Source organism: Littorina saxatilis, linkage group LG15, assembly GCF_037325665.1.
Source record: "Littorina saxatilis isolate snail1 linkage group LG15, US_GU_Lsax_2.0, whole genome shotgun sequence".
In the NCBI taxonomy this organism is placed as follows: domain Eukaryota; kingdom Metazoa; phylum Mollusca; class Gastropoda; order Littorinimorpha; family Littorinidae; genus Littorina; species Littorina saxatilis.
Window position 1 is genome coordinate 42,134,571 of NC_090259.1, and position 18,291 is coordinate 42,152,861.

The 18,291-nt window shown below is 39.3% G+C and overlaps 1 protein-coding gene across 8 annotated transcripts in view; it reads left to right on the top strand.

Moving 5' to 3' along the window:
- The window catches only part of LOC138949355 (guanine nucleotide exchange factor VAV2-like), an 82,390-nt gene that overhangs the window by 27,954 nt on the left and 36,145 nt on the right, over window positions 1-18,291 (top strand). For 3 of the 8 annotated variants that reach the window (XM_070321152.1, XM_070321148.1, XM_070321150.1), the window contains exons 13-16: window positions 77-168; window positions 7,229-7,258; window positions 11,367-11,412; window positions 15,021-15,041. In XM_070321152.1, the coding sequence (XP_070177253.1) occupies window positions 77-168; window positions 7,229-7,258; window positions 11,367-11,412; window positions 15,021-15,041 (189 nt within the window). The remainder of the gene's footprint in view (window positions 1-76; window positions 169-7,228; window positions 7,259-11,366; window positions 11,413-15,020; window positions 15,042-18,291) is intronic. The other 5 variants (XM_070321151.1, XM_070321154.1, XM_070321153.1 and 2 more) reach the window with 3 other exon arrangements.

Consider the following 18,291-nt stretch of genomic DNA (forward strand, 5'->3'; position numbering starts at 1 on the left):
TGAAAACGACGTTAAACACCAAATAAAGAAAGAAAGAATGGACTTAAATAATCACATGTTTTGCTTTTTTCCACAGCCCGCCAACACGTCGCTCAAGGACTACGGCCGATTCCAGAAAGACGGAGAACTAAAAGTTCTCTCTCACATGGACAGTCGGGTCAGAAACAGGTGTGTACTGTCTGCCATCTCACAAACCTTTCTGCGGTCCTGTCTGCTTTGCTTCAGTCCGTAGATGAAGATTCAGACCTGGGAACCCATAGGATTTCACCTTATTTTGTACACATGATTGTCTAGAATACGATCACTACAGTCAGTGGGGAAAAAATACGAGGAGAACAATTCCAAGAATACTTTTCTTCACAAGCACATTCACAAGTTGATCGAGTATTTTGACACATAATTACAGTTTTTGTCAGTAAACATTGAGAGAAGCATTTGTTTAAATGCATTGATAACTTAATTAACGGTACGACGGACGCGTATGAAGCATGGTTGAATCATGGATGTTCAAATGATGTGAGGAGTACGCTCATTTTTCTGAAAATACTCCAAGTACAAAACAGAGGTTCCCAGGTCTGAAGATTGTAGAAAAGTTGCAGTGCTCCCATATGTAGTTTAATGTAGTGTTGTGAATAACGTCTTTCATTTGGAAAGTACTGGAACAAAATATTCTTTGGTTTTTCTTTTCCCTGAACCCTTGTTCCTGACTGACTTTTTTTTTAATTTGTTTTTTATTTTTTTATTTTTTATTTTTTTTACATAACAGGACAGTTTAACCCTCAGAAGAGAAACGTCTTTCAGATGAACTTGAGTGAAATGAAGCATTAATTTTGGATCCCATTCTGTTGAATAAAACAGATTTTATCTTGTGGTTTGTTTTGTTGTGTTTTTAAAGGGTTTCTGACGAAGCGTTTGAGAGGGTTTCTCTGTATGTTATATTTAGTCGTCATATCATACTTTGTTGTTGTATGTATTTACTTGTGTGTGACTTTTAAGTACAAGTATTACTTATGACTATTTTTTGCCAGTAGTTTATTGTTGTAGAGATGGTTGTTGTCATTTTAGCACTGGTACTGTATTGATATTATAGCATCATTAATACATTTGTTCCCGTCAAACCCTTAGACTAGTCTCTTGTGGTTGGTTGTGTGTCATTCTAATTGTAGCAGATATTATAGCATCATTAATACATGTGTTCCCGTCAAACCCTTAGACTAGTCTCTTGTAGTTGGTTGTGTGTCATTCTAATTGTAGCACAACTCTTTGTGTGCCTAATCTGGACTTCTGAACTAAGATGAAAGAACATTTGAAATATTGAACTGGCTTAGAATCAAGTATCTTTGATAGGGGTTGGACAAATTGTGGGCTAAACTAGGTAAGCACTTCACTCACGCCTTATGCAAGTTTGAGCAATTTTCATGTGAGCAATAATTCTGAGAGAAAAAATCTGAAAATTCGTCTTTAAAGTATTTCTTTTTCACAACACATGTGAGGTCAAAGAGATCATGGCACCCTGGAACCCCCTTTTGAGACCTCAGAAAATCTTAGAAAATCAGGTCTTAAAAAGGAGGGAGAGAGGAGGAAGTCTCAAAACGGGGGTAAATAATCACAGAGCTTATATGAACAGATAAATCTGAGAAAATAGGGTCTTAGAAACCCCCCGCGGGTTAGGGGGAGTCCCATATTGGTTGGGACGAGAAAGAATTTACCCGATGCTCCCCAGCATGTCGTAAGAGGCGACTAACGGATTCTGTTTCTCTTTTTACCCTTGTTAAGTGTTTCTTGTATAGAATATAGTCAATGTTTGTAAAGATTTTAGTCAAGCAGTATGTAAGAAATGTTGAGTCCTTTGTACTGGAAACTTGCATTCTCCCAGTAAGGTAATATATTGTACTACGTTGCAAGCCCCTGGAGCAATTTTTTGATTAGCGCTTTTGTGAACAAGAAACAATTGACAAGTGGCTCTTTCCCCTCACCCCCCTTCCCTCCGTCGCGATATAACCTTGAACGGTTGAAAACGACATTAAACACCAAATAAAGAAAGAACGAAAGTGTACTGTATTTGTATTAGAGGAGCATGAGTGGGATGAGACAACAACAAAATGTAAGGATTATTACTGATGAAAGTCTAATGCTTGTTCAAAAGAAAGTTTCATTCGTCTTGAGGGCTACAGACTTAACCCCCCAAAAAAGGATGTCTTTTTGTGTCCTCTTTCTTTGTTCGTCTACCTGTCTGTTTCTGTGTTGCTTCAAGTCTGTGTAAATACAGGCGTTAGTTGTAATCACAGGCGTTAGTTGTAATCACAGGCGTTAGTTGTAATCACAGGCGTTAGTTGTAATCACAGGCGTTAGTTGTAATCACAGGCGTTAGTTGTAATCACAGGCGTTAGTTGTAATCACAGGCGTTAGTTGTAATCACAGGCGTTAGTTGTAATCACAGGCGTTAGTTGTAATCACAGGCGTTAGTTGTAATCACAGGCGTTAGTTGTAATCACAGGCGTTAGTTGTAATCACAGGCGTTAGTTGTAATCACAGGCGTTAGTTGTAATCACAGGCGTTAGTTGTAATCACAGGCGTTAGTTGTAATCACAGGCGTTAGTTGTAATCACAGGCGTTAGTTGTAATTACAAGCATTAGTCGACACTGCTCGGTCAGAATTATCTGCCGAGACTCATGCTGGTTTGAATTTGCAGGAAAGGTAGCTGTTTTCTTTGTGGGTTTGTGTGTGCTAATGTAGTGGAAAAATATGTTTGAAAGATTAGGGATTTTATTTAAATTTGACTTTACTACAATCAAAGACCTCATGCTCTAACAGTGATGGCTCAGGGCTGTGTACAAGTGGAGAGTAGATAGCAATTTGCATGAAGTTCAGAGCATCTGTGTTATTATTAATTTTTTTTTTTTGGGGGGGAGGGGGGTTCACGTTACCCTAAACCAACATTTTTGTGTGTGTGTGCCTTATGCACAAGAAGCAGCCAGGCTGTTGATGTTGGGGATGAGTTGAAGGATGCTCTGTTCCCTTGTTAAAGCCTTTGGAATGAGTTGAAGTGGAAGGATGCTCTGTTCCCTTGTTAAAGCCTTTGGGAATGAGTTGAAGTGGAAGGACGCTCTGTTCCCTTGTCAAAGCCTTTGGAATGAGTTGAAGTGGAAGGATGCTCTGTTTCCTTGTTAAAGCCTTTGGGAATGAGTTAAAGTGGAAGGATGCTCTGTTCCCTTGTTAAAGCCTTTGGGAATGAGTTGAAGTGGAAGGATGCTCTGTTCCCTTGTTAAAGCCTTTGGGAATGAGTTGAAGTGGAAGGATGCTCTGTTCCCTTGTTAAAGCCTTTGGGAATGAGTTGAAGTGGAAGGATGCTCTGTTTCCTTGATAAAGCCTTTGGGAATGAGTTGAAGTGGAAGGATGCTCTGTTCCCTTGTTAAAGCCTTTGGGAATGAGTTGAAGTTGAAGGATGCTCTGTTCCCTTGTTAAAGCCTTTGGAATGAGTTGAAGTGGAAGGATGCTCTGTTCCCTTGTTAAAGCCTTTGGGAATGAGTTGAAGTGGAAGGATGCTCTGTTCCCTTGTTAAAGCCTTTGGGAATGAGTTGAAGTGGAAGGATGCTCTGTTCCCTTGTTAAAGCCTTTGGGAATGAGTTGAAGTGGAAGGATGCTCTGTTCCCTTGTTATAGCCTTTGGGAATGAGTTGAAGTGGAAGGATGCTCTGTTCCCTTGTTAAAGCCTTTGGGAATGAGTTGAAGTGGAAGGATGCTCTGTTTCCTTGTTAAAGCCTTTGGGAATGAGTTAAAGTGGAAGGATGCTCTGTTCCCTTGTTAAAGCCTTTGGGAATGAGTTGAAGTGGAAGGATGCTCTGTTCCCTTGTTAAAGCCTTTGGGAATGAGTTGAAGTGGAAGGATGCTCTGTTCCCTTGTTATAGCCTTTGGGAATGAGTTGAAGTGGAAGGATGCTCTGTTCCCTTGTTAAAGCCTTTGGGAATGAGTTGAAGTGGAAGGATGCTCTGTTTCCTTGTTAAAGCCTTTGGGAATGAGTTAAAGTGGAAGGATGCTCTGTTCCCTTGTTAAAGCCTTTGGGAATGAGTTGAAGTGGAAGGATGCTCTGTTCCCTTGTTATAGCCTTTGGGAATGAGTTGAAGTGGAAGGATCTCTGTTCCCTTGTTAAAGCCTTTGGGAATGAGTTGAAGTGGAAGGATGCTCTGTTCCCTTGTTAAAGCCTTTGGGGATGAGTTGAAGTGAAGGATGCTCTGTTCCCTTGTTAAAGCCTTTGGGAATGAGTTGAAGTGGAAGGATGCTCTGTTCCCTTGTTAAAGCCTTTGGGAATGAGTTGAAGTGGAAGGATGCTCTGTTTCCTTGATAAAGCCTTTGGGAATGAGTTGAAGTGGAAGGATGCTCTGTTCCCTTGTTAAAGCCTTTGGGGATGAGTTGAAGTGAAGGATGCTCTGTTCCCTTGTTAAAGCCTTTGGGAATGAGTTGAAGTGGAAGGATGCTCTGTTTCCTTGTTAAAGCCTTTGGGAATGAGTTAAAGTGGAAGGATGCTCTGTTCCCTTGTTAAAGCCTTTGGGAATGAGTTGAAGTGGTAGGATGCTCTGTTCCCTTGTTAAAGCCTTTGGGAATGAGTTGAAGTGGAAGGATGCTCTGTTCCCTTGTTATAGCCTTTGGGAATGAGTTGAAGTGGAAGGATCTCTGTTCCCTTGTTAACACTTTCGTGACGGGAGGCGACTATATTAGTAATAACGCTGCAACGCCCACGGACGGGAAGCGACTATTTTAGTATTAGACATACAAGGTACACGACTCGTGATTGCTTCCCGGTTTTTGAAGCTTGCAGTAAATTGAGTTGTTTCCCTTGATACACGTGGTTTTCTCTTCCGGCTTGATCAAATTAATGCAGATTTGCGTGGTGTTTTCGAACAAAAAAAATGAATCGAAGGCGAGCCTTGTCACGGGAGGAGATTCTCCGGATGTTGGATCTTGAGGATCCTGTAGATCATGATACATCGTGTCGTTTTAGCCTCAAGAAAGCGATAATAGCAGTGATATTGAGGAAGAAACAGTCCCGTTGTTGCTAGTACGAGTCGGCAACTACACGTGGTAGGGGGTGATACTGCTAGACGAACATGTATCTCGGAATCGTGCAGGAGCTATGGGGGCGTGGCAGCACTGATAACAATGGATGGCTGGAGCCTTCAAATCCTTTTGGAATTGTTCATAGGTGGACAGTTGGTACTTTGTTGTGAAAATGTGACTTATATTCAATATGGATTACCTAGACATCATTTGGTGAGTGTTACAGTTTTGTTTCATTTGAGTCAGGATGCTGTGAGTGAATGCGTGATTTGCTTGTTTTTTTCTTTGTACTGTCTCCTTATTTCTGTGTACAATGTTAACAATATTTCAGCTAATTCATAGGTTTTACACCTTGTTTGGTTATAACATTATTAATAATACTTTCTGTTAAAAAATAACTTTTAAAAAAAGCAGTGGAAAATAAAACACACACAAAAAAACGTTAAAAAACACAAATTATCCCCCTTTCACCCCCCTTTCACCCCCCTTTGCTAAAACAAATCGCGTGACAAACTTATAAATAGCACGACTGAACGGGGCATCCATTTTTGAATTAGTACACAAAATTTGGTGGTGATTGGACTTAATTCAAGCTTGCTAGACAGATTTCTTTACAGTTACTGATTTTTGGGAAGTTTCTTGGTGGCAAGCTTGGGCAGGCAGGACGTTAACGCCGTGGCAGTGCTAGTCACAATAGTGTTAAAGCCTTTGGGGATGAGTTGAAGTGGAAGGATGCTCTGTTTCCTTGATAAAGCCTTTGGGAATGAGTTGAAGTGGAAGGATGCTCTGTTCCCTTGTTAAAGCCTTTGGGAATGAGTTGAAGTGGAAGGATGCTCTGTTCCCTTGTTGAAGCCTTTGGAAATGAGTTGAAGTGGAAGGATGCTCTGTTCCCTTGTTAAAGCCTTTGGGAATGAGTTGAAGTGGAAGGATGCTCTGTTTCCTTGTTAAAGCCTTTGGGAATGAGTTGAAGTGGAAGGATGCTCTGTTCCCTTGTTAAAGCCTTTGGGAATGAGTTGAAGTGGTAGGATGCTCTGTTCCCTTGTTAAAGCCTTTGGGAATGAGTTGAAGTGGAAGGATGCTCTGTTCCCTTGTTATAGCCTTTGGGAATGAGTTGAAGTGGAAGGATGCTCTGTTCCCTTGTTAAAGCCTTTGGGAATGAGTTGAAGTGGAAGGATGCTCTGTTCCCTTGTTATAGCCTTTGGGAATGAGTTGAAGTGGAAGGATGCTCTGTTCCCTTGTTAAAGCCTTTGGGAATGAGTTGAAGTGGAAGGATGCTCTGTTCCCTTGTTAAAGCCTTTGGGAATGAGTTGAAGTGGAAGGATGCTCTGTTCCCTTGTTAAAGCCTTTGGGAATGAGTTGAAGTGGAAGGATGCTCTGTTCCCTTGTTAAAGCCTTTGGGAATGAGTTGAAGTGGAAGGATGCTCTGTTTCCTTGATAAAGCCTTTGGGAATGAGTTGAAGTGGAAGGATGCTCTGTTTCCTTGATAAAGCCTTTGGGAATGAGTTGAAGTGGAAGGATGATCTGTTCCCTTGTTAAAGTCTGAACAAATGTGTGGCGGTGAACATAAAACTGCTTACAGTGGAACCCCCCTTTTAAGACCTCGAAAAATCTTAGAACATCGGGTCTTAAAAAGGAGGGAGTCTTAAAATGGGGGGTCTTAAAAGGGAGGTTCCACTGTATTGGGAAGGAATGCCCCTGTATGAAGAAGAAACATGAGACTTTTGCTTGTTGCTGTTAGTGTTGCTATTGGGTGAAACCCCACCTTCCTATTTTTTGATGGGTCTGGAAACAAAATTATGTTGTGAATCCTTTCTTTTCTGGGCTGATCTGTTGTGTGTGTTTGTGTTTTGATCTCAATTGTTTTAAAAGCCGCCTCACTTCATGCTGGTATTTATTTATTTCTTTATGTTTTACTATTATTATAATTATTATTATTATTATTATTATTATTATTATTATTATTATTTTAATAATTCAAAGTTTGTTTTTGTGTGGAATGTTCCCTACATTTGATCTCGAATTTTTTTTCCAACCTTTGTTATTGTTATTTAAGTTGCTTTCAGGATGTGGTGGGTTGTGTTCTGCAAGCATAAATGTCATGAAAATGTACTGAACCATCTAGATCTATAGATAAGGCACGTCATTAAAAGAGACTTGTGACGACAAATTGCAGGACGGATAGTCACCGTAACGCTGAGAAAAGGTGAGAACGCGGGCTGACTCCACGCTTCACACTTTTGGCAGCTTTGCATTATCTCCCCCTTGTTGGGGGGAGGGGGTCCTCTAGAGCTCATCTCCTTTACAGCTCCGCCTTGACAGGACTAACCCCTCCTTGTTTCCAGTGTCATTAACCTATCTAACGGCCAGACTTCTTTGGTCTCAACTGCACGTAATCTTCTATGTATATATACATTATGCAGTGTTTTGTATAGTCTTTGAACTTTCAGTGAAACTCTACTTGTGCTTGACAGATTACTACTTTGCAGTACCCTTGGCTTAGTCGAACTATTTCGCATTATATCCCAAATGTCTCCTGCTTCTGGCTTGTGTCCTTCACACAACAGTTTTAATAATACTTATGACAATGACAATGACAATGACAATGACAATGACAATTCTTTATTTAACGAGGGTAATAACAGTAAGCAGTGATCTGTTTTTCTAAAGAGGGACTAATTATTAATGATAAATTAAAGTATGATTGAATGAGGCTATTTTGCCCTTAACTCCTTACCCACTAAGTTCAGTAGTTGTAAGACAGAGGAGAAAAATTCCACATGCACCGTGAAAAAAAAAAGAACGATAGATTTCTTTTAAGCACATATTTCTTTTTCACAAATAAAATATCCACCTGACCGACCACTCAAAACCAGTAGATAAGCAAGCAAGGGAGCAAACAGAATAACCACAAAACAAACAAAAGTACAATCAACATGTGTTAATTCACATTTTAACAGGTGGGAGCTTGCTTAAAACAAAAAAATTGACAGTACATGTACTTAACGTTTGCTGGTTCATGCAAGAGTGGGAGCATTAATTTTTGTTGTTCACTTTAATTATGATTTTTCCCAGCAAATAGACGATGTTCAAAAATAACTGTCAAGTTAGTTAGTATGGGTTGTTGAGGAGTTGCTTTCCCTTGTTTCCATAGATACACTGAGGCAACCTACACTGCCACATGTAGCTTGCTTCAGTGTTTCTATGGAAAAACAAGAGGCGAAGCCTTCAAGGCTCACGTAAGAAATCGACAAACAGTAACACAAACTCAATCACTTCGTCACACATACACACACACACACACACACACACACACAGTAAGCGGCATAGGTGACACTGTGCAAGAAAGCGAGACACTAGATCTAGATCTGAATGGCCGATTTCGAAGAAAAAACTAGTCTCGGCCCGCTCAAAATAACAATGACCGAGACTTTCAGTAATTCCTTCGCGTGACGTCTAACCCTCTTACGTCATAATGTGACGTCTTCAAATGTTGTGACGTCTTCAAATGTTAAAGTTTCTACCACAGACATACATACATACATACGCACGCACGCACGCACGCACGCACAGACAGACAAAAGTTAGCATCGCATAGGCTACACTTACGTGAGCCAATAAAGGAAAGCAACCCATACAAACCTGACAGTTATTTTCGGAATTTGTCTGTTTAGAGACACTGTTTAACTCTTTGAAATGCACCGTGCCTGATGTTATCCAGTTGAACACACAATTCAAATTTATTAATTGAACTAAGTTGGACAAAAATGCTGGCATTCCTTCTTTTTTTTTCTTTTATCATTTAATGTAGGTAGCATATGTTGACTGCATTGCAAACTTATCATTTTTGTGTGTTTTTCTGCTTTCCATTCCCGTTGTTTTGTTTTTGTCTTGTAATAATAGCTTGCCAGAATTCTCTCTACAGACTCCTGCCGCTTTAAGATTGACATACTCAGTGCAATAGAACTTCTCTATTGAACATTCAATACATAAATGCATGTCTTGTGCTCAATCTGTCTTTTAGCATTATCGCCATTCTATATCAAATTCAATAGATCAGACTTTTTTTATTCAATTTTTACAATGTCGGTTACAGATTGTATAGTATGAAAATAAATGTATGGTTGAATAATAGATTATGTACTGTACACTGCACTTTGTGTTACGCATCACATGCTCACAAAACGTGCAGCCATCGAAGAAGTAAAATGGAACTTAGTTTTCTTAACAATGATTGCAACATTCTGGACTGTTTTACTAATGGACAGCAACATGGTGTAATTATGTTAAACATTCAATAAAAGCAGGTAATAAATAATCACTGACCAAAATACTTCATTCGGGGTTTTTTCTTTGGCAATGTCTGCTTCATAAGAAATTGCTTGAACTTAAAACATGCAGCTTGCAGAGTTGCACGAAATTACATACTCATTCAACAAATTCAAATTTGTAAATGTACAAGAAATAACAACTAGGTATAATTTGTTTTACCGGTACAGGTTTGAGAGTTAGTAAGTGCTTGCTATTGGCTTTTCTTACATAGGCCAGCTCACAAAGAATCTCAGAAAACTTTGCTTTTTCCGGCTGAAAGTTTTGATTTTCAATCCTACCTTGGCTTTGCCCTCTGTAGCGATAATGTTTCTTCAGATACATGTGTGAAGTTTGTACGGTTGTGCACACATTAAGTGTCTGTCTGTCTGTCGGTCTGTCTGTCTGTCGGTCTGTCTGCATGTCTGTCTGTCTGTGTCGAAAACAAAGGTAGAAGCTTGGAAGAGAATAATTTTGTTGCTTTTATCAGCTACATTTTCTTAAGAACGTTATACATACAAGGCACGGGAACATCTTTTTGTTGTTGCTAGTCTTTTTTGTTTTGTTTGTTTTTTTGTTTTGCAGTACACGGTTGACACTAAGACAATGTTGTTCAAATTAATTCTCTATATTTTATGGGGGATCTTTTTTCGTATGGGGAAGGAGATGGGAAAGTGGATGTAAGGTTATCTGATCGCATGAGGTGAAAACTTTGAGAGGCTTTCTCTCGGCATGTTGGCTGTCTTGGGTTTCTAACAACCAGTGACTGTACTGACCAGTGCAACCCAATCATCTCAAAACGTGACTTTATTGACCAGTGCAACCCAATCATCTCAAAACGTGACTTTAATTTACTGACCAGTGCAACCCAATCATCTCAAAACGTGACTTTAATTTACTGACCAGTGCAACCCAATCATCTCAAAACGTGACTTTACTGACACTAATAAAGTAATAGCATGTTGGGGTCCTGATTTGGCCTATTATGGTCCGCTGGACCCGAAAAGCAACAGCTAACTAACTTAAACTAATAGCATGTTAAAAACTTTTAACAGTACTTGATAGGTGAAGGTGATATAAAGAAAGATAGAAAAGAAAGAATTCAGGAAAGATGTCAGTCAATTGTATGTTTCTTTGTTTGTTGTTTTTTATGTGTGAGTTGTGTGCAGAAAATTTTCTTCAGACTGAAATATGACATGGTTTGTTTAGTTGATAGCACTTTTTGTGTAATATTTGTCGTGTGCAAGGGTTTCAGAATCATGAAATAATACAGATGTCAACAAGAGTTTTTTTGTGTAGAATATTAACAGCAATATCATGCTTATTATGAAAGTGTTTTTATTTTATCTTTGGCGAACTTTTGAAACAATTATTGTACAAGGAAACGGAGAGTTAAAAACAACTACACCGAATGTGCATTCCATGGACACATAAGCAGACAAGCATTTCTATGCATACATGGATTCACGGAGGCACATATACATACACACACACACACATTCAAAGAGACAAGGGGAGTAAGATTCAGAAGATTATTTATGAAAAAGCTGTGTGTGCCCAGTGCATTACACACTACTCAAAAGTTGTGAATATAAGGTACAGTTGTGGATATAAGTTAAAGTTGTGGATATATGGTACAGTTGTGAATATAAGGTACAGTGTGGATATAAGGTGCTGTTGTGGATATAAGGTACATCATGAAATATGACCAACAACTTGCATCAGAGAGAGGAGAACGACCAAGAGTGTTCTTCTGCACACATGCATGCGTTTGTGTGTGTGTCTGTCCTTTGTAGTTTTCTGTCATCATCTTTTGTTTTCTTCTCTTCTCTTTTTCTGTGTGTGAGTGTGTGTGTGCTGGTGAGTCTGTGTCTGCCTGCATATGTGTGTGTGTGTGTGTGTGTGTGTGTGTGTGTGTGTGTGTGTGTGAGTGTTATACTCTTTCTCTCTGCCTTCTCTTCTTGAAACAGCCCAGGTTGCTTAATGTCAACGTGTTTGTGTTTCAGACATATCTTCCTGTTCGACAAGGTTATGCTGATGTGCAAGGCACGGGTAAGTTGCAGCAGGAACTCTTCGTCCATCCCTTGTGTTTGTCCTTTATGTACAGTTGACGTAGCGAGCAGTAAATAGCGCTGTGTCAGCATTTCTTGCCAACGCTACTGTTCCTACCTGCTGTAGTCAGTAGCTGGCTGCCCGTATGGCTGTGAATGCAATATCAAATGACATTTTCCCTGAATAATTTTGTATCAAAGCAAGATGCGCTTTATTATCAAATTTCAATTACAGCCCTTTTTTTTTGGGGGGGGGGGGGGGGGGGGGGGGTGGAGGAGGAGGGTACAGATCACATAAGCAAATGGTAAAAAAAAACAAAAAAACCATTTAGTATCTTTAACTGCACACCTATTGAATTATAAATCAGACGCTTTGAAATGGGTAAGCAATATATATTTCTGTTATGCTTTTAAAATCTAAACAACGAAGTGACTGTGGTAAGATGAACAAAGTTAAAAAACAAAGGAATACTGTACTCACCGATACAAGAACGAGACAAGACGGTACAAATTTTCGCTTATGGAAGCTTCATCAGGAAAAACAAGAACAATGCTTTTGTTAGTAATGAGGGGCAGCTGAGCTTTACATTTTACAAAAAACTAAAGGGGCATAATTAATGCTTTTGTTAATACATGTACTCAAATAATCATGAATATGATAAGAAGTATGTAAATCCTGTAACAACTTGTGTAAAACAATAGAATCAATTAAGTTACTCAAGTGCTGTCATCATAAATATGATTTTAAAAAAAAAAGGTACTGGTAGAGCTTGTGCATAGCAGAATAGTCTCTTTCTTGAGGTGGACATAATTCTCCCAGCCTGAGAGGTGGAATGATCTTCAGTATTGTTCTCACAATGCACCTTGGTTGTTGTCTTAGTATAACGGACACTAATGCACTGGCTGCTGGCCAGTGTGTGTGTAGATGGAATGTCTAGGCTCGTTGTAGAGTGACCATGGTGAAACAAGCCATCCAAAGTGTGCATGGTAGATTCATCAAACAGTGGTAGTCTACAGGACTTGGGTTCTTTACAGCACAGTCAAGAATGTTTGCTCGTACATTGAAAAATAAATATTCCCACTTAGATCTGACCATTCGCATATGCTTTCACCACTTTTGTCTGGGGATAGAAATGTGTTGGAGTTAATCTTCAAAGCAAATTTGTGAAAAATGTGCTTAACTCCGTGCCATAAGTAAAAGTGGTATGGGATGAAGCGATGATTGTGCAGTATGGACCACTTTCAAGTGCAGGATGAGATATTATTACAATATTACACAGTTGATACCAATGATAACAGCACGGTTGATGGCAGTCAACAGTGTTACACATTTTGCATACATTTTTCTTGTGCATTTAAAGGTCAGTCACTCCTTCTTGGACCATACACAAAACAGCAGTTTCTTTCTATCAAAGGACTGTAAAAGAATCGTTATTGAGACAGTTGAGGCCTTAATATATCTGTAGAATTGATTCTAGGTAGACATGTACCAACGTGATCAGATAGGATTTTTTTTCTTCTCACATTTTTACATTGTTAGATGACAGAAGAAAATGTTGATGTTTTGTGCGTCAGTGTCCCTTAGATTAAGTTTTAAGATAAGATGTTATACAGTTTTACTTATAACAGTTTGAAGTAATTAAGAGCTCGGAACACATGCACATTGTTTTGATGCTTGCTACATGTAATAACATCACCCTAGGTCATCGGTATGAACAGGCTCATGTCTACGTGATCATTTGTGACCTTGTGCATTTTATGTGACCACATGAACACAGTGTGAACACCCAAGTGTCTCCTGACAGCAGTGTTATATTTTGTCTTTTAATTGTTCGTCTGCACTACATTTTATGTCTTCTATAGCACTGATCAATTTAGTTTATTTATAGATTTATTCCTTTTTTTCCATTCACCTATTTAATTATTTTTTATTTTTCGATTTATTTATACATTTAGTTAAGTATTTGTTTTAGCGGTCATACATTCCTGACAGCAGTGTTATATTTTGTCTTTTAATTGTTCGTCTGCACTACATTTTATGTCTTCTATAGCACTGATCAATTTAGTTTATTTATAGATTTATTCCTTTTTTTCCATTCACCTATTTAATTATTTTTTATTTTTCGATTTATTTATACATTTAGTTAAGTATTTGTTTTAGCGGTCATACATTGGGAATGTGTTAAAATGTTTGTGTCCGACATTGCTGTGGTCAGTCTTGTGTGGTTAATCCTAAATCATCATCGCATACCTATCATGTTCAGTTGATAAACGCCTACATTGCTGTAGTCAGTCTTGTGTGGTTAATCCTAAATCATCATCGCATACCTATCATGTTCAGTTGATAAACGCCTACAATTTTATTTAGGTTTCTTTTTTCAAATGTTTGACAAAAGGAGAAAGCACAGATTGTTGAGCAACCCTGTTTTTAACTGTTCGATAAAAAATTACTTTTATAGTCGCAGAGAGGAAAAAAAGGGCTGGAAATTTGTTTATGGGAGCCATATGATTTACCAGTGAACTGGGATTCCTTCAGCTTATTGTCCTGTGATGACAGAGTTCTAATGCCAAGAAATTATGCCGACTGGCTTCAAGGGGAATACTTTAGAGTAAAATAATTATGTTGATGTGATGTGAGACGCAGATAACTTCAAAGAGGTCACAACGCTGGAAGGAAATAATGTCAAACATTGTCAGACGCAGATAGCTTCAACGAGGTCGACACAAGGCTGGAAGAAACTATGTTCAAGTATTGTCAGACCTTTAACTAATACCTCAAGGGCAATACTACCGTAGAGGGGATAAATGTTGCAATGTTGCTTTGCCAATGGAAGTAGGGTGGCCAAAGGCATACTACTGTAGAGGGGATAAATGTTACATTAATTGCCAATGGAAGTAGGGTGGCCAAGGGCGATACTACGTACGGTAGAGAGAATAAATGTTGCATTGAAATTGAATTTGATTGGGGTGGCGAAGGGTGATACTAGCTTGTGTGGCCAAGGGCGATACTACGTACGGTAGAGAGAATAAATGTTGCATTGAAATTGAATTTGATTGGGGTGGCGAAGGGTGATACTAGCTTGTGTGGCCAAGGGCGATACTACGTACGGTAGAGAGAATAAATGTTGCATTGAAAATGAATTTGATTGGGGTGGGGAAGGGTGATACTAGCTGGTAGAGGGGATACAGGCTGCATTGACAATGGAAGTACGGTGGCCAAAAGGATCCTATCGTGGAGAGGATAAATCTTGCATTAATTGCCAATGGAAGAAGGGTGGCCAAGGGCAAAGCTACGGTAGAGGGGATACATGTTGCATTGCCATTGGATTTAATTGGGGTGGCGAAGGGTGAAACTAGTCGGCAGAGGGGATAAATGTTGCATTGCCAATGGAAGTAGGGTGGCCTAAGTGAAGCGTGCATGGCGCCAGCAGTGGGTGATGTCACTGTGGTGCTTTGGATGACCGTTGTGACAGTGCTGTGGTCAGTGCTAGACCCAGGCTATGCTTGGTTTGTGACAGTACGGTACTCTGCGCCCGCCAGTCCTGTCTCCCTCGTCTCCATTTCTCTGTTGCCATCTCATGTTTGCCCTTTCTTCTTCACCCTTTGTAGATGGTGGACAAAATCTTGTGGGTAAGCTCACTCATCTCCCTTTGTTACTCTCTTCTGCGCTTACCTCCCCTCTCCTGTCATGTGACATCTCCAAGTGGTGCTGTTCAGTCACAATGATTTCTGTGCTCTTGGCAAAATCTTTTATTTTGCGTTTATTTTATTATTTATTGTTTGTTTGTATCACAGAAAAGAAGACAGTTGTGTTTTTGGACAGCTTTTTGGTTTTAAGTTGCACAGATTTTGGGTGTCAATTTCTGAAATTCAGTTGAAATACGGTAGATTTTGCATGATCGTTTGCATATTATATGAAGTGACTTTTCTGTTGTAACTTGAATAATAAATCAAAAAAAGTTTACAGTTATTAAGTATGCTAACAGCAACATTGACGTGTTGTGATTGAACAATTGTAGCAAAACGGAATGCATTTGACCTTATTAACCTCCTGCAGACTTGAGTAATTTCAGCGAGGTTGAGAATGTGTGATAGCGCTTATTAACGCCGCAGTTAATTAACAGTGTCAAAGGGTCTGCACCAGCATGCTGCTGCAATATAGATCTTGATCGCAATCATCATCTGGAAATTTCACATCAATGTCTCTCCATAATAATCATTCATTACCTTAATTGTCAATTGTTGTAAATGAGGTTGTTGAGGTGAGCTAGCTTGAACAAATCATAGAATGCCATGATTGTAAAACTGTTACGCAGCTAATTATTCAGCGGTTATGTACTTTAATTTAGGATTAGAATTGTCCCAGGATAAGAAGTTGCATGAAAATTATAGCTATGAAGTGATCAATTTTCATGAAAAATTCTCTAAACGTAAGCATACCTCACTGTAGCTTGTAGTGTTTTTGAGAAATGATGAAAGGGGATAATGGAATGACCATTTTGAAAAGAGAATAAAGTCTTCTTTTCTTGTAAAGTGCATGGTTAAGAGATTTCTTCTCTATTGTCACAATAAGTCTCACATTATTGTGTCCTTCTTGGACCTGTGCAAAGCAAGATTCATTGGACTGAATGCATTGTTGTCAGTGTGTTTCAATTCCTCCAACACTGAAGCGCTTTAAGGAAAGATCTGCGTGTGTGTGTGTGTGTGTGTGTGTGTGTGTGTTTCAGTGTCTGTGCCACTAAAGTAGCAACAACTTTCATTTACCCTCATGTCCTTCTGCTCATTTTTTCATGCATGACTTCATGTTGTTGTTGTTGTTGTAGTAGTGTGGTTAAAACCGTAGTTTGGAGGGACTAGATTTACGGCCAGAGAGGCCGTAATGAGTTATATTACAAAAGTAATTGCTGGAAGTGTGAACATGGGTTTCTGGTTTCTCCTACACCACCCCCCCCCACCCCCCCCCCCCCCCCCAACTGGGCCTCCAGTCCTGCACCCAAGTTTTTGCAATGGATTCAGTGGTATGAAGGGTGACGATTTTGACAGTGTTCTCACAAGAGGGGTAACTGGTAGTACTTGAAGGAGGTTTTCATTTAGCCCTATGTTTGTGTGCGTGTGCTTGCGTGGGTATGTGCGTGTGTGTGTGTTTTTTTTGCCTAGCCTCCTTTTGTTACTTATAGGCATTATTTGGTCAGTTGAACAGCGTAATATGACAGAGGCAACATTCTCATTTTGGAATGCGTATGGAAAGTTACTTTCAGTCTCATTCAGGATGCTGCTACAGTGATGCGCTGAATTCAGTTGACAGAGTAACAGTGTGTCTTCAAGTTTTGTTTATATTGTGTTATTATTTATGTATTTATTTGTTTATTTTTGTAAGGTATTCAGAGCAGTCATTTTGCCATCACTCATGTTCTGCTTTATTTTTGCCCTACTTTTTTTGAATGGCATGATTCTAGACTTTTGTTTATAACCTTCCGCTGAAGTTGTTCCTGGAATGAAGCATGTGCCATGCTCTTTTGTTATGACTTTATCATTATTGCAGGCATTTTGAATTTAAATATCCACAACACAGTGGTGACACAGTTTTAGAGCTACAAATCCGTTTTTGTTGTACAAGGTGTGTGTGTATGTGTGATTGCGTATGTGTGTGTGTGCCTTTTCCTGATTTTGTCCAGTCTATTTAAGTTTTAGTTTTGAAGACAAAGGCGCTGCTTTGATTTATCCCGTTGTAGCGTTTTTGTTTTTAGTATTTGAGCTTTTCCCCCCTTAGTATGCATCAAGGCTGTGAGATTGTGATCTACATATATATCTGTGTTCAAAACAAAATCTTATCAACTTATTTAAATACTTGAATGTCTTGAAATGATCTTGTCAGCAAACTAGCAATCAAACAAACAAATTAAACATAGACGATGTGATAAAAAGGAGGAAAATTGAATTGAAAATTGTACAGGTGATGATAATATTTTATAATGTTTCGACATTTCATCAAAGGGGGAGAGTGGGGCGTTTCTTTCACATTCACCCTACGTAGGAGGTGTCTGGAAACACCTCCGCGCAGAGGGGTGTGGCGGCCAATGCAGCAAAGAGAATGAGGGACATTTTTCTCGGGCTCACGCGGCAGCAAGCACTATGTCTCTATATTGCATTGACATTTGCGAACGAGAAGTCTCAAGAAGACATTTTGCATTTAGAATGTTTTTTGCCGTTCAGCTCACAGTCACACCCTTGATGCATAAAAAAAGCAGACGTTTTTAGTTAAAGCTTGACATCGCAATGTTTTGTTACCACTTCCCAGCTTGCACCTGCACTTTAGGTCGCACATAGGGGCCAGGTCTATAGTTTAGAAGAAAAAAGTGTGTATGTGGATATGAAATACAGTCTGATGTACTTTGTGTTGAAAAACCTGCTGTGAACTTTGTATTAAGACGAACCACTGTCTGTATTGAAAACAAAACGAAGAATCTCAGGCGATCTCTATCACTGTAAAGTGTGGATCTCTATCACTGTAAAGTGTGGATCTGTGTCACTGTAATTGTGTAAAGAGACTGGATCTTAATCAGTGCAAAGAGCGGATCTCGATCGATGTAAAGTGTGGATCTATATCACTCTAAAGTGTGGATCTATATCACTCTAAAGTGTGGATCTGTGTAACTGTAATTGTGTAAAGAGACTGGATCTTAATCAGTGCAAAGAGCGGATCTCGATCGGTGTAAAGTGTGGATCTCAGTATCACTGTAAAGTGTGGATCTCTATCACTGTAAAGTGTGGATCTCTATCACTGTAAAGTGTGGATCTCTATCACTGTAAAGTGTGGATCTCTATCACTGTAAAGTGTGGATCGGTAAAGTAAGGAGCAGTTGTGGATGTTTAATTGCTG